The 16,777-nt window shown below is 50.8% G+C and overlaps 1 protein-coding gene across 1 annotated transcript in view; it reads left to right on the forward strand.

Moving 5' to 3' along the window:
• Nucleotides 1–16,777, forward strand: part of FBRSL1 (fibrosin like 1) — a gene marked incomplete at its 3' end in the record, with an annotated part of 240,528 nt that overhangs the window by 72,553 nt on the left and 151,198 nt on the right. Inside the window, exon 2 of the mRNA XM_056820951.1 lies at nt 681–884. Coding sequence (XP_056676929.1) covers nt 681–884 — 204 coding nt within the window. The remainder of the gene's footprint in view (nt 1–680; nt 885–16,777) is intronic.

Below are 16,777 nucleotides of genomic sequence, written 5' to 3' on the forward strand. Positions count from 1 at the left end.
CAGGTTCATTCCAGAGAGGGGGATGGGGAGAGGAAGGTCAGAAGCATCTCTGGAACACCTATGGTGTGCCTGATCCACCTTAGACTGAATGAGTTATTCATGTGGAATCTGGGGGGGGGGGGGGGTCTTTGCCCAAGGACACTCCGTAGCCGTGTCTGAATTTGAACTCGGTTCTTCTCAGTGCCACGGCTCATGCTTGGTTCTTTTGGCTACCTCCAGGGCTTTGGTGAGGCGTTTTGTGTCTCACGGGTCTTACTATCAAGCCCAGTCAGATCCCGGGGATGCGTGAAGCAAGTCACGTCATCAGTATCTGCCTCAGTTTCCTGGTCTATGAAATGGGGATCGTGATCTCTTAAGTGGGGCAGGATATGGGGGGAAGGAGAAGTGCCAAGTACTTCATAGCATCTCGCATGATGCTGGTGGCCACCTGGCTGGGGGTGCCGCTCGGGCCCATTTCATGGCTGAGGGACACGAGGGAGACAGCGGTGAAGTGACTTGTTCCTGTTAGTGTCTGAGGCACTCCTGTCCCATGTCAGGACGCAAAGGCCAAACACAACCATGTTGGCCAAGTATTGGTGTAGGAGGAGCAGGGATCCAGTGGGCTTGAACCCAGGGCCAAGCGGGTGATGATTGGAGAGCCGGGAGTGTGCCGCCCTCACCACCTCTCTCCTCCCCTGCAGAAGGACATGGCCCTGAAGCCCCAGGAGCGCAAGGAGAAGTGGGAACGCCCCGCCGGCAAGAAGGCCCGAGAAGCGGAGAACGGCCCCGCAGCCGAGCCCAGCGAGAACGGGCATGGCCCCCGGGAGCAGGGCAGCGCCGAGCGGGAGGCCGAGCGGGGCAAGGAGCGCGTCAAGAAGAAAGTCCCCTTCCAGCTCTCCACACAGGTAGGCAGGCCTTCTCCGGGAGTGCCGGGGCTGGGAGAGAGTGGGGGGACCCCTTGCCCCACAGACACACATCCCAAGGGCCTTCGAGGCAGCTACATGGAGAGAAAGTCGGGGGGCTCATTGCTGCCCAAGGGGGCATCTTTCCCCAGATTGGTTGTCCATCTGTCCCATACTTTATGACCCTGTGGGTGGTTTCTTGGCAGAGATGCTGGAAGGTGTGGCTCTCTGGCTCATTTTATAGACGAGGATACTGAGTTAGGCAGGAGGAAGTGACTTGGTCAAGGTCACCTAGCTGGGAAGGTCTGAGAACTCAGGAGTGATTTTTAGCCCTTCCCCACTGTCCCAAGTGCAAATTCCGAGGCAACAGAACCTCCAGAGCTGCCCTTGTCCTGAAAGTAAGCCCCAGGTGTGCTCCTGGGGATCCAGGCCAGCATCCTGTCCAACCTGTTCCCACAGGCCCCCCCCCCCCCCCACCTTCCCCAAGCCCCTGGCTCTCCTGTCTGCCACCTTGCCAGGCAGGAATGTGCAGCAGCGTTGACTTTCTCCTCCTTCCCCTCCTGAGGGCATTGGGCCCGCTTCTGTGCCAAGGATTAAGCATGATGGGTAGTTCCTGGCAGGGGGTGAGGGGGGGGCGTTCTGTTTTCCAGGCCTGCCCACCCACCTCCCTCTGCTCTTGGGTTGGCAGAGCCATCCTGAGAGATGTGCAGGGCAGGCTGGACCTCCCAGCCAAGCCGATGCCAGCAGCTGGGATAGAGGAAGGGAAGAGAGGCCAGAGGGTACTGGCCCTGGGGTGACTCCAGATGTTTGCCCAGAAATGCAGCTGCATGTTTGCTGGGTCATTCAGTGCTGGCTCCGCCTCGAGACAGACAAGAGCATCTTCTTTTGGGGCCTACCCTGGGGAGAAGGGCACGGGCATCCTTGGCTTTGGGACAGGCAGGGTGGTCAGCTCAGGCCCTGGGGAGAGGCCCGGGGGGCTCCGGCCAGGCCTGGTATTCTGAGGTCCCAGGAGTGCCAGATTGAAAACTGAAGTGACAGACTGGAACGGGACATGCGTTCTCCTCTTGCTTCTGACCTTCCTCCCCTTTCTTCTGCTTGGTCTGTGGAATGCAGAGGGACAGGCCTGGGGTCTTCTCAGGTCCCTGCCAGCCCCACGTCTCTGATTTGCTGGCCTGTGCTGGCCCCTGTCCAGCCAAGGAGAGTGTCCACAGCCGAGACTGGGCGGTGGACAAAGGGCCCTCTTTCTGGCCAAGGCTGGCCTCACTGTCTAGGAGGGTATGGCCTCGTGTCAGGGTAAAACCCGGCTGGATGAGGCCAGGGAACTGGAGGACAGATGTCATAAGATTTTCTTTCTCTTGAATGCCTTTGCTGAGAGTAGCTAGAAGGTGCAGGTGGGAGTCAGAAAGACCTGAATTCAAATTCTGATTGTGTGTGTGTGTTTTTGTGGCCCTGGGTAAGTCAGCTTTCCTTTCTTAGGCTCCCTTTGTTCCTATACAATGCAGGAATTGCAGCCCCTTCAAGAGAGGTCACAGGCAGAGATCTAGATGTGCTGTGTAGCCTGGAGAGGGTCCTTGGGGTCTTCTGTCCTCTATGGGGTCTGCTCCCCTGCTCAGAGCATCTGGTTCTGACTTTTTACGTTTTTTTGGCTGTATCTGACTCTTTGGGGCCCCATTGTGGGTTTTTTTTAAGCAAAGATTTGCAATTTGTGAGAAACTGACTTAAATTACTTACCCAGCATCACACAAAACAGCTAGAAAGTGTCTGAAACTAAATTTGAACTCAGATCTTTCCCAATCCAGGATGGGTGCTCAATCCACTGCTCCTCCCTGAGGGCAGAGATTCTTTTTTAGTTCTGCCTTTCTTGGTTTTCCCAGAGCTTTACACTGCCAGATAGGTAGTAGTTTGTTAGCTGATGGTGAATTTTGTAATTAGTGTTAAATATTAAAAATAGGAACAGGAACTCCACCTGTGATTTCATCGCAAATAAGGAACTCCCAGGAGAGGGAACTCCCTCTGGCCATGCAGGTCGCCACCTTCTCTGCCATTTGGGGTCCCTTGTGATAAAGCTCTGCTCCCTCCACTCTCGTGATGCCTTTATTTGGGTAGGCCTGCTGAGGCCACATTTGAACCCAGGACCTCTGGTCTCTGGGCCTGGCTCTCCATCCACTCAGCCACCCATCTACACCCTCCATGGTGAATTCTTCAGCAGAGAAGTAGCAGGGTCAGATGACTTCATCAGAAAGATTAATCTGGCAGTGATTTGAAGATTAGATTGGAGAGGAAAAAGCAAGACCTTTAGAGGAGGTTGTAGCATTAATCTGGGAATTAATTAGGAAATGCCCTAATAAGTCTATGGAATTGAGAACAGAGAAGGAGGGTCCATTAAATAGATGGAGCACTGGGCCTGGAGTCAGGAAGACCTGAGTTCAAATTTATCCCCAGATATTTATTGACTGTGTGACTCTGGGCAAATCACTTCACACTGTTGACCTTAGTTTCCTCATCTGTAAAATGAGCTGAAGAAGGAAATGGCAAACCATTTTTTTGGTTTGGATCTCTGCTAAGAAAACTCCAAATGGGGTTGGACATGACTGAACAACTATACACACCTACTATGTGCCAAGTTCTTTGCTAAATGCTTTACAACAGCAAAAACAAGACTTGATTGTTGATTGAATATTCAGGGAGAGCTCCTTTCTTATGCTGAGGTGGAGGACTTACCCATGTAAGGATTTTCCATCCTCATGGTTGATGCATTTATTTCTTTGTGAGTTCCCCTTCTTTTTAAACTTTCATAAGGCTTTGAGAGGGGGAGGATAGATGGAGAAATGGAGGTGAATTTTAGAACAGAAGTTACTGATACACAACTTAAGAAAGAGGAACAAGTTCATTTTTTAAGGAAAGGCAAGGGAGAAGGAAGCCTTGAAAACATTTTCAGAAGGGGGTAGCCCAGTGGATGGAGAGCCAAGCCTAGAGATGGAAAGTCCCAGGTACACTCTGTGTGTGTGTGTGTGTGTGTGTGTGTGTGTGTGTGTGTGTGTGAGAGTGAGTGAGAGGGGGGGGGGGGACGGACACAGAGACAGAGAGATTTACACAGAATTTATATCCTCCCTACATCAGCACTTAACGTAGGAAGGAAAGTGGGAATCAAAGTTTTAGGGTTCAGATTCCCATTACACAGAACCAATACATAGTATAGATTCTAAGGCAGAAAGTAAGGGTTTAAAAAAATATTCTTAGATGACTAACCTGGGCGACAGACCCCAGGATTAGTGGGATCAGAAGGAGCAGATTTAGGGAGTATGGTAATAAACTTGGTTTTGTCAACATAGGAGTCTTGATCTAGACTTTAGCACAGCACCTAGAACATGAAATCTTGATTGAGTGATAAATCAAGCTGGAAGAGATCTCGGGAGCCATCTCTGACTGATGAGGTTTGGGTTTGGGTCATCAAAGTCAGTAGGCAGCGTGCTGGGGTTCTGGGGCACCCACGGGCTCCATTTGCGATGGAGGTCGGGATCCTCGGGCTCCACGGGGAAGAAAGACCAGAGGGAGGTTTTCTTCCTTTGGGGGAGACCCAGTAATCGAATAGGGAAGAGAAGAGTCTGCGGAGGAAGGAGGTGGTTTCTGGAACCAGGCCGTGGTGGGAGGTTGCATGGAAGAGCCCCAGAATTAGAATCGGGAAGTTCCGAGTTCCCTTGAGGCTTTGCCACTTAGTACCATGTGACCTGGGGCAAATTCACTTTTTAAACTCCTGCCTTCTGTCTTCGAATCAAGAGTGCGTGTTGGTGCCAAGGCGGAGTAGTAGTCACGGCGGGGCACTGGGGGTCAGGTGACTCGCTCCTCAGGGGTGGGGGGGATAGACTAATATGGCGCCTCCTGGGTGCCAAGCGCTTAACAGATATTCTCTCGTTTGGTCTGATGGGTTTGAGGCTCCTTCCGGCTCTAAGTCAGCGATCTTTAGAGAAGCCCTAGAGGAGGGCGCTACGGAGATGGTGCATCGCCCTCCCTGGCACGGCGAGAGCGCCTGGTGGAGAGGGCACTGCCCGGCCCCGACCTCTCCCTCCGAGCCCGTGCCCTCCCGGGAGCGGGGACTAGATGGCCTGGGCGGCCCCGGGGCCCTGTTAGTTGCGGAGGGGGCGTGGGGGGCAGGAGCTACCCGCGCTTGCCGGGAGCAGGCGGCCCCTCCCAGCGGCGCTCTCCTGGTTCTGTCTGCGGACCCTCGGCGCCCTCTGCTGGCCGATGCTCGGGCTGCAGCCGGCGTGTTCTCAGCCCCTGGGCTGTGGGGAAGGGGAGGAGGCTCCCGTTCTCCGCCCTCTGGGTACCGCCCTCAGGAATGTTTCGAGATGGCCTGATCCGGGCTGCTTTTGTTTTTGTATGCGTGTACCTGGAGGTGCCTAATAAATGCTTGTGGACGGAGGTGGGGGAGCCCCCTCTATACCCTGGGCCACCCGGGAAAGGAGGAGGGGCCGTTACAGAAAAGGAAACTGAGGACCCGCGAGGGGAAGGCACTTGCCCACCGCTGTCAGCCACCGAGGGTGGGATCTTCGGAGAAGCCCTAGATTGGGTGGATAGGAGATGGTGCATTGCTGCCCTCCCTGGCACCGTGAGAGGGCACTGTCCAGGCCTGCGTTACCACCTGGTAACAGACAGGCAGGCAGATGGACAGACAGGCAGGGGGACAGGCAGACAGACACAGACAGACACAGACAGGTAGGGGGACAAGCAGGCAGACAGACAGGCAGGGGGACAGACAGATAGACACAGACAGACAGACTGCCCATGCACTGCTCCCAGCCCTCCCTCCCACACTCCTCTTGGAGCCTCCTTGCTTCCCGCTTCCTCCCATGCTCCATGGCGTTTCCATGGCGAGGACATCCCGGCCGGCCCTGGCTCATTATTGGAAGCAGCTGCTGGCTGTTAGCAGAGCATCTGACGGTGGGCCAGCCAGCAGCAGCAGGGGCGGGCAAGGAGGAGGGAGCCCAGGCCTTCCAGGCTGTTTGGGCTTTCTGTAAGGCTCTGGCAAGAGGCTGCCAGACTGGGGTCATGGCCGCAGGAGTGGAAGGGGACGTCCCTGAACTTCTGCTACATTTGCCTGTTCCTGAGCGGGCCTTGCAGAAGAGCATTCCTCTCCCGCTTCTCCTGGAGGGCCGGGCCTCCCTGGGTTCACTTCAAACACTGAAACCAACTCCCTCCCAAAAAATAAAACAAGCCAGAACCTAGTGGATAAAGGGGGGGAACCTGAGGGCTCCCCTCTTTCTGGCAGGGAGATGTCAAAGAGGAGGTGATGGAGATGGGGGGAGACCCCCTCCTCTGATCAGGGGGACGTGACTGGCACCCCTAGGGGAGCTGAGGACAACACCACCTAGCCAAGCCCCAGAGACGGAGGGAAGAGTGGGAATAGGCCTGTGTTGGGGGGAGGGTATTCCTTGTTTTACAGATAAGGAAACAGAGGCTGAGTCCCCCTAAGGAGCTAGTGACAGAGCTGGGTTTGCCTGGACTCCCTCCCCTAGTTGGGGCCACCTCTCTAATTATCCCCACTCTACAGATGGAGAAAGCTGAGGCTTAGAAAGGTTAAATGACGCGGCACTGGCTAAGCTGCTAGACCACACTTGTAGCAAAGGAGAATCATTTCTTAAAGCATTTGAAGGTTTACAAAGCTCTTCACGTTGTTATCTAACTTATATCATCTCATGTGGCAAATCTTTGCAATAATAAAGTCCCTTATTTAAGGACAGCCCTATAGCCATAGACTCCCATGTCCAGTGGTCCGGCCACAACTACCTCTCATCTGGATGACACTGGACTGTAACATCCCTCCCATGCCTGAAGAAGAAGATACACCAAAAAGCAGCTAGAGTTGAGAAAGCCCCAGACGAAACTAAGATGACCCAAGTTCAAATTCAGCTTGAGATGTTGCCGTTTAACCTCCCCTAGCCTCAGTTTCTTCATCTGTAAAATGGAAGCCACAATCACACCTTTCTCCCAGGGTTCAACTATAAAATGTTGATAAACCGTTGAGTTCTGTATAACTACCATAGCTGTTCGGTTGTGTCGGACTCTTCGTGGCCCCGTTTGGGATTTTCTTGGCAAAGATCCTGGAGTGGTTCGCCATTTCCTCCTCCAGCCCATTTGACAGATGAGGAAACGGAGGCAAATAGGGTTGAGTGACTTGCCCAGGGTCATGTGGCTGGATTTGGCCCTCTCTTCATACTGGAGGGAAAGTCTGGATTTTTCTTTTATGAGGGGTTCACAGTACCTTATTGTTCATTTGGGGTTACGTCTGCATTTCTCAGTTTCTAAACTGCCGCTTCCTCAAAACTCCCCCCAAATTCCCATTTAATTTCGTATGCCAATCCGTGAAACATTGAAACTGTGATGCGGGAAGTCTTGATGCGGAAGGAACTGCTGTATTTATTCTATGTTCCATTAGTATTTTTAAAGTTTCATTGCCGTGTGTTATATAATATGTAATAAATATATCAATAATATGAATATATTATAAATATGCATCACCATCATCACCATTATAGAGATGGAGAAATAGACCAACTCTGTGAAGGGGAGTCTAGAAGGGACTGAACATACGGTATTTCTTACAGCCATGTGGATGAGCCCTGGACCCATGAGAAGAGACCCTTTACTAGCTCAGCACAGGCTGCTTACCTCCTGGAGTCTCCTCCTCTAAAGGGAGCACCCTGCCTGCCTTGAGGGCTCTTGTGGATCTCCAAGGAGAGTCATGACTATAGTTGGGGGCACCAGGCTTTAATTTCATCGGTCCTGGGGAAGGGGCATCCCTGCCATTTGCCTAATCTAGAATGTACTAGAATGTACAGGAAAATCTGGGAAATTGCCTGTGAGTTGTGGAGATGTTCTCAGGGGTCCCCCAACCCATATTTCTCAGAGGCTGGCCCCATCCATTCCAGGATGCTCTCTGCCGCACACATGCCTGTTATCTTCTGGTATTAGTCTCTCATGAGAGCCGGAGGAGAGTGGGAACCACAGCTGTCCCATACCCCCCGCAGCCTCCACCCCAGCCCCTCTGGGGGGGTTTCCTGCTGGTCTCTCTTCCCGTTCACCCCAGACACTCAGCCCTTCTGCGAAGTGGGAACAGAGCCCCGCTGGGGGTGTCTGGCTTCTTTCAGGAAGTGCAACTTTCTTGGTTTAGACCAAAATAGACCAAGCTGCCAGAGTCGACACCAGGATCTGGGGAGGGTAGCTCAGGCCAGAACCAAGACAGGACTGCGTGTGAGAGCCCTTTGTGACCCATCGCACCCACCCAAACTCACATGTTTCTTCTGCCTCAGATCATAGAGGCTTCATGGTCAGCCAGAGGGAATTTGCAACTTGGGCTCCCTCCACAGCTGGTCTGTCTAATCTGTCATACATATGCCCTGGGATCCCTCCCCTCTCCTGCAACTTCTAAAAAGGACTGGACAGCTATAAATAGCCACCAGTCACGCCTTTGGGTGGCTGACCTCCGGGGTCCAGGGTTAATCACCCGTGGAGAAAGTGAACCACTAAGGAGCCAGGGGTCAAGCTGGCCAGTGCCAGGCTCCCCCAGGGCAGGAGGGTCCAGAGTTCATTGTGGCTGCCCAGGGCTAGTTTGTTGAGGAATGAATTTATTGCTACTGCTCAGGGGACACAAGGTATCTAGCTTCTGGGGGTTAGTCTGGCTTGCGTGGAGCTCCCATGAGGCAGGAAGCTCTGGGAGAAATTACCAGGGTCCCCAGCACCCCAAGTGCTAACTGCTGAGTCCCCCAGGCCAAGAAGGGCCACCTAAAACAGAAGCATGGCTGCCAAGGGTCTTGTTATAAGTGCTCGAGTAAGTGAGTAGATGCCAGCCTGGGAAGACAAAGGCTTGTGGGCTCTGGAGAGAAGAACTGCTTATTGACTGATTGGCTGACCCGCTGGGAAGAGTTGGGGCCATGAGGAATGCCCCCTCCCCTCCCCAGCCCTATTTTTTCCTACTCTCCACAGAAATTAAAGGGCTTCTGAGCTTGGGGTGGCAGCCCTGTGCCTCTAACCTAATTAGTATCACTAATGATCCTTTCCATTAGCAAATTATCCATACACATTTCAAGTACTACTTTCCCCTCCTAGTAACAAAAATGGGGGGAGGGGGACAAAAACATATGGGGGCAGCTATTATACTTCCCTTTTTACAGTTGAGGACCCAGGGGCAGGCAGCGGTCACATGATTTGTCCAGGGTCACCAGATTTAAACTTGTTTTTTTTTTTTATTCCAGGCCCAGCACTCTGTTATACCACAGTAATCAATATTTAAGCACAACCCTTTTACCAGTTGTATTAAACTTACACCCAAAGAGTCCTAGACAAAAATAAATCCCAGAGAAAGTAAAGGGAGCTTCTGAAGATTCTTGAGCAGGGGAGAGACACCATCATGTCTATGTGTTAGAAGTTGTGAAGGGTGGATCAAATTGGGGAGAGCAATGAAAAGATTAGGAACATGTTCCCAAAGGATAGTAAGCAGACAACTTGAGAGGGCTGTTCAGCTGCAAAAAAGGCCCCAGGAAATCAATCTTGCCAGGGCAAACACTGCTTCTGGCTCCTGCCACCTCTGTGCAAACTGAGATCCCTAAGATAGAGGAGGAAAGCTTGGCTTTGGCTCCTTGGAGAGCAGGGGAGAAGCCAAGGACACTCAGTAGACGGAGGAGACCTTTTGTAAGCTCACTCCCTTTCAGACAGGACTCCTTGCAGGGAATCCCTGTGGAGCCAGGCAAGGGCCGTCCCCCCAGCTGGGAGACTCTGAAGAGCCAGTCCATGGGAGCCTTCTCCAGCCAGGCCTTCCCTCCTTGTCCTCCCTGGGGTAGAGTGGAAGCTTTTCCACAATAAGGTCTGAGTTTGAGGTTCTTGGCAGGTGGTGCTTAATAAATGCTTAAGAGAAGACGGAGTTCTTGTGGCCCTAGTGGCCACACTGCAAACTGGAAGCACATCTGCCAGAGTTCTGCCTTAGAGGCCAGCTCCGAGCTTGTCCATTTCAGGGTGTGGCCATGTGTTGGTCCATTTCCGGGTGTGGACTTGTGCTTGTCCATTTCAGGGTTCCTGTGCCTCTGTCTATGCCCTGAAATTGGCAACACTGTCCTTGTGAGGGATCTAGAGTGTCTCCCACCATTCTGGGGGGCTCGGAGCAGATGGGGGAGGGAAGCAGGGGAACACCACCTGGTTGGGGTTGGTGCCCAGGAGGACTAGGAAATAGACAGCCAGACTTTAATAAGCAAATGACCCCAGCTTCCATTTCCCCATCTGTGAAATGACAAGGTTGGACCTTTCTCCCAGCTCTGATATTCTAGGTTGTGAGGTTTTGCCCAGTTCTGTTTTCTGGGCCCATTCTGTGTTCTAGAGGCTTTTTCATGCCCATAGAATTCTTTCTGGGTTCCAAAGGCTCTCCAGGCCCTGGCAGTCTGTATTCTAAAATCCCCTCCAGGCCTCAACATTGGGTATTCAAGTGGCCCTTCTTCTCCTGACCCTCCTGGCTCTGGCTGGCTATTCTGGTGTCTTTCACTTGGAAATTCCATTTCCTACATTTCAGAGCATTACAGCTAGAAGAGACTCCTCAGGAGACTCCAAAGCCCTGGCTCCAACCTCTTGCCTTTTAGAGTTGGGGAAACTAAGGCGGAGTGGGGGTGGGGGTGAAGTGAGTTGTCCAAGGAGACCAGAGGAAGCACAGAGGCAGGATCGGAATCCAAAGCCTCAAACCCAGGAGCCATTCGTTGTTCTTTTCCTTGGACCCCGTTACTGCACATGTACGTGTGTGTGTGTGTGTGTGTGTGTGTGTGTGTGTGTGTGTGTGTGTGTAGGTGGTTGGGGGCTTCTAGACTGTTTCTTGTCTCTGTGCATGTATCTGTGTGTTTCTTTATCTCTGAGTGTCCCTGGGTTTATCTCTTCATATCTCAGCATCTCTGCGTGTCTCATTCTTTAACAAGCCCCGGTGGTCACCACCATTTTCTGGGCCTCCGTCTCTGCTTGTCCCTTTTATTCCTGGGCTGAAGGGAAGGGGGAGGGACAGGGACGGCCTCAGATACCGGCTTTAGGGGTTGGGGAGGGTTCTTTGACATCCCTGTTGCTTTGGGGGTTCCACGGGCCAGGATGGGCAGTGCCAGGAACTTCCCCCTGGGGGCTGGGCGGGGCTGTGGGGCACTGGTGAGGGGAGCCTCCGGAGGCCCCTGTGCTATCGCGTGGCACCCGATGGTTGGTGGAGCGCTGGTGCCACTTAGTGGGGGGAGAATCGAACTGACGGTATGTGTGTCAGACCCGAGAAGCAGCCGGAGCCTCCCTCTGCCCCTGGCCGCTCTGGAGGTCTCCGGGTGGCTGTGCCGTGGGGGTGGGGGTGGAGAGGGGCCTGGGGTTTTGTGGTCACAGAGCCCCACTCCCCCTCCCTCTCCCATGCTGAAAGCTTTGCTTAGCATGGCACGCTGGGAGGGAGAGGAGAGGCAGACATAGCCCAGGAACCTCCCTGGGGGATACCTCCAGCCTGGCAAACTGTGTCCAGCACACTGCTCAGGCGGTGAGTGACAGGGAGGGGGGGCACATTGGGGGTCTCCTGGGGCCAAGCCTGGGAGAAGTGGGGAGCTCAGGGGTCCTTTTAATGCAGCTCTGCCCCAGACCTGACATGGGGTACAAGAAAATGTGCAGATGGGGAAAGTGAAGCCCAGGGAGGTGAAATCAAAGACAAAAAGGGACTTGGGGCTGACTTCTTCTAACGTACTCTTTTTACAGATGAGGGCCAAGAAGGTTCCTAGATAGCTCAGAAAGGGTCTTGGGGGTGGGGGCAGCTCCCCCAGTGTCAGAGGCAGGATTGGAATCTCAGGCCAAGGCTCCCCCCACTTCTGCCCCTTTGGATGGAGGGGTCAGGGAGTCTGTTCAAGAAACTCCGGGGGCTCCCTATTCCTTGAGGACAAAACACAAGATACTTCACCTGGCATCAAAATTACTGGGAGTTTTTCTTGGCAGAGACCTTGGTGGGATGCACCTTTCCTTCTCCAGCTCATTAGATGGATGAGGAAACTAAGGCAAATACATTGAGTGACTTGCCAAGGTCACACAGCCAGGAAATGACTAAGGCCAAATTTGAACACAGGTCTCTTATGTCTCTAGGCCTGGTGCTCTCTCCACTGAGCCACCCATATGGGATTTTCTTTTTTCTTTTTTTTTTCATTTTACTTTTTATTATTATTTTTTTAATTTTATTTGGTCATTTCCAAACATTATTCATTGGAAACAAAGATCATTTTCTTTTCTTCCCGTCCTCCCCCCTCCCACCACCTCTCCCACAGCCCACGCACGATTCCACTGGTTATCACATGTGTTCTTGATTCAAACCCATTTCCATGTTGTTGGTATTTGCACTAGAGTGTTCATTTAGAGTCTCTCCTCAGTCATATCCCCTCCACCCCTGTAGTCAAGCAGGTGCTTTTCCTCAGTGTTTTTACTCCCACAGTTTGTCCTCTGCTTGTGGATAGTATTTTTTAGATCCCTGCAGATTGTTCAGGGACATTACACCGCCACTAATGGAGAAGTCCATTACGTTCTCTTGTACCACAATGTATCAGTCTCTGTGTACAATGTTTTCCTGGTTCTGCTCCTCTCGCTCTGCATCACTTCCTGGAGGTTGTTACAGTTCACATGGAATCCCTCCACTTTATTATTCCTTTGAGCACAATAGTATTCCATCACCAACATATACCACAGTTTGTTCAGCCATTCCCCAATTGAAGGGCATCCCCTCATTTTCCAGTTTTTGGCCACCACAAAGAGTGCAGCTATGAATGTTCTTGTACAAGCCTTTTTCCTTATTATCTCTTTGGGGTACAAACCCAGCAGTGCTATGGCTGGATCAAAGGGCAGACAGTCTTTTAGTACCCTTTAGGCATAGTTCCAAATTGCCCTCCAGAATGGTTGGATCATGGGATTCTCTTGACAAAGATTCTGCAGTGGTTTGCCATTTACCTCTCCAGCTTTGAGCTTCCTGCCTCCAGGCCCCAAGGCTGTAATCATCCTGGGCTCTGTGGGGCTTCCTATATAGGGAAACTGAGTTATGGGTGTGAGGCCATCCTTCCTGGCTCCCATTCTAGACCTTTACTTCCTTTGTACGGAGTTGGGGGTTCTCTAACCCCTCTGTCATCCTGCCTGGCACCCAGAAGTAGATTGACGTGTTTGTGGAAAGGCCTCGATTCACTGGCCAGAGCTCATCCCCAGTGCCAGCCTGGCCTGCCCTGTAGTTCTGGGTCAGGCTTCAGGCACAAAGGCTGAGATCAGGAGCAGGACATCAGGCCCCAGAGAGCCATCGCCCGGCAGACAAGCCAGGAGGCCCCCCCCATTCTGGGACCACCTGCAGGGAAGCCTTTCTACCTGGAGGAGGCGGCGGGGCCCTGGGAGGCTGAGAGCAAGGGGCAGGGGGATACTGAGGCTGGAGGATCCACCTCTCAACCCAGGACTTCCCAGGCTTCTGAGCAGGGCCAGGAGGAAGGTGGGGGTCTCTCCTGGGTGAGGGGGGGTCCAATGCTAGGGGCCGAGGTCTGAAGGGAAAAGGGAGAGGACGGAAACATGACCAGGCCCTTCAGGGTCTCTCACCTCTGACACTTGCTAACCGTGCGGCCCCCGCTTGAATCACTCTCAGCCTCTGTTCTTCATCCATAAAGCAGGGATCAAAAGGCCTGCTGTCTTCCCTGGGTGATTTTAAGGCTCCGATCAACTTCACAAATCCTAATGCAAGAGACTGCTGTGTTATAAAGGAGTGGCAGAGAGAGAGGAGATGGAGGGAGAGAGAAAGGAATAAAGGAAGAGGGAATGAGAGGGAGGGAGAGAGAGAGGAGAGAGAGGAGGGAGGGAGAGAGGGTGAAGGAAGGAGGGGACAAAAAGAAAGGAATAGAGGAAGAGGGAGGGAGAGAGATTGGGAAAGAAAAAGAGGGAGAGGAATAGAAGGAGAGATTGGGGGCATAGAGATGAGGTAAGAGGAAGGAAGAGAGAAAGATACAAGGAGAGGAAGATGGGGGAGGGAGAGGTGGTAGGAATTTGGACTCTTGGAGTCCCAAGTTTGAATCCTGCCTCAGATACTTTTTACCATCCCTAATCTCATTTCGCCTCAGTTTCCTTGGGCTGGATGAGTCTAGGCTCTGTACCTGCCAGTTCTGAGCTGTGGGGTCCCCTGGCCCTGGGTGGTAGCCATGAGAGTCCCTGGGACTTGGCAGACTTCGGGTGAGCCTCATTCTGGGTGAAAGGTCAGTCTCCCAGTCAGTTGGACAATAAACACTATGTTCTAGGAATAGATTAGGAAGAGAAGCAGCCCCTCTGAGGGAAAGGCGTTTCTGGGCCACGTAGTGAGCTGTTCTCCCCTTCCCACCCCCAATGGATTTCCTGTGGAAAAATACCCATCATCCCTAGGAAGCCCCTGGAATCCAGGCCTGGGCCAGGGTTGGGCTCTGCCCAGGGCCAGCAGCTCCCAGAAGCTGGGAGCATTTGAGGAGAAATAAATGTATTCTTTAAAAACAAAGGGGGGACCAGACAGGGGGGCCTTGAGCATTTTTCGTGGAATAGTGGGGGGAAAGAGCTGGGGTGGGATGGACGCGTCCCACACTCCCGACTTCACCTGAAGCCCATCTCCAGAGGGCCAGGGTGGGTGCTTGGGATTCGTAACAGGAAGAGCCTTTGGACATCAGAGGAGGCCGTGATCAGGGACCCAGACAGACAGACAGACAGACAGACAGACGGGGTGATTCATTACTGGACAGCATCTGTGTTTTATTAACATGTACAATCGTTCCTTGGCTCCTTTCAGCATGAAGCCGCCTCGTCTGCCCCCTGGACTAGCATGTTTATCGCTGATCCAGGTTCTCCCTCCTCAGAGGGATCTTAAAAATCTGCATCTTTAACCCCAGAAGTGCAGACCCCCCTGCTCCCTCCCTCCCCATGAAATTCTTTCTTTTTTCTTTTTTACAAGTTCAAGATCAGGCTTCTTAACCTTCTCCGATGACTGGTCCACATACAGGCCCCTCCATCATCAGCATCGGGTCCCTTCAGAGATTTCTTTTTTTAATTTTATTTAATTGATTAATTTAGCATATTTTTCCATCATTACAAGATTCATGTTCTTTCACTCCCCTACTCCCCCATAGCTGAGGTGCAATTCCACTGGGTTTTACATGTGTCATTTTTCAAGACCTATTTCCATATTACTGATAATTGCACCAGCGTGATCATTTAGAGTCTACATCCCCAATCATATCCCCATCGATCCATGTGATCAAGCAGTTGTTTTTCCTCTGTATTTCCACTCCCACAGTTCTTTCTCTGAATGTGGATAGTGTTCTTTCTCATAAGTCCCTCAGAATTGCCCTGGATCCTTGCATTGCTGCTAGTAGAGAAGTCCATGATGTTTGATTGTGCCACAGTGTATCAATCTCTGTGTACAATGTTTTCCTGGTTCTGCTTCTTTCTCCATCAATTCCTGGAGGTTGTTCCAGTTCACATGGAATCCCTCCAGTTCATCATTCCTTTGAGCACAATAGTACATCACCAACAGATACCACAATTTGTTCAGCCATTCCCCAATCTGAGGGCATCCCCTCATTTTCCAATTTTTTGCCACCACAAAGAGCACAGCTATGAATATTTTTGTACAAGTCTTTTTTCCTATGACCTTTTTGAGGTACAAACCCAGCAGTGCTATGGCTGGATCAAAGGGCAGTACCCTTTAGTACCCTTTGGGCATAGTTCCAAATTGCCATTCAGAATGGTTGGATCAATTGACAACTCCACCAGCAATGCATTAGTGTTCCTATTTTGTCACATACTCTCCAACATTTATTCTTTTTTTGCTGTCATGTTAGCCAATCTGCTGGATGTGAGGTGGTATCTCAGAGTTGTTTTGATTTGCATCTCTCTGATTATCAGAGATTTAGAACACTTTTTCATGTGCTTATTGATAGTTTTGATTTCTTTATCTGAAAATTGCCTATTCATGTCCATTGTCCATTTATCAAATGGGGAATGGCTTGATTTTCTTGTACAATTGATTTAGCTCCTTATAAATTTGTATAATTAGACCTTTCTCAGAGGTTTTTGTTATAAAGATTTTTTCCCCAATTTGTTGCTTCCCTTCTAATTTTGGTTGCATTGGCATTGTTTGTACAAAGCCTTTTTAATTTAATGTGGTCAAAATTATTTTTAACTTGGTCTTAAAATCTTCCCTTTCCCAAAGATCTGACAGGTATACTATTCTGTGTTCACCTAATTTACTTATAGTTTCTTTTCTTTATATCCAAGTCATTCACCCATTCTGAATTTATCTTGGAGTAAGGTGTGAGATGTTGATCTAAATCTAATCTCTCCCATACTGTTTTCCAATTTTCCCAACAGTTTTTGTCAAATAGTGGATATTTGTCGCAAAAACTGGGTTCTTGGGTTTATCATATACTATCTTACTGAGGTCATTTACCCCAGGTCTATTCCACTGATCCTCCCTTCTGTCTCTTAACCAGTACCATATTGTTTTGATGACCACTGCTTTATAGTAGAGTTTAAGATCTGGTACTGCTAGGCATCCATCCTTCACATTTTTTTCATTATTTCCCTTGATATTCTTGATCTTTTTTCTTCCAAATGAACTTTGCTATCGTTATTTTTCTAATTCAGTAAAAAAGTTTCTTGGTAGTTTGATAGGTATGGCACCAAATAAGTAATTTAGTTTGTATAGAATTGTCATTTTTATTATGTTAGCTCCTCCTACCCATGCGCAATTAAATGTTTTTTTTTCCCAATTGTTTAGATCTAGTTTTAATTGTGTGGAAAGTGTTTTGTAGTTGTGTTCATGTACTTCCTATGTTTATCTTGGCAAATAGATTCAAGTATTTTATATTATCTAGGATGATTTTTTT

Source organism: Monodelphis domestica, chromosome 3 (genome assembly GCF_027887165.1).
Source record: "Monodelphis domestica isolate mMonDom1 chromosome 3, mMonDom1.pri, whole genome shotgun sequence".
NCBI classification, from domain to species: domain Eukaryota; kingdom Metazoa; phylum Chordata; class Mammalia; order Didelphimorphia; family Didelphidae; genus Monodelphis; species Monodelphis domestica.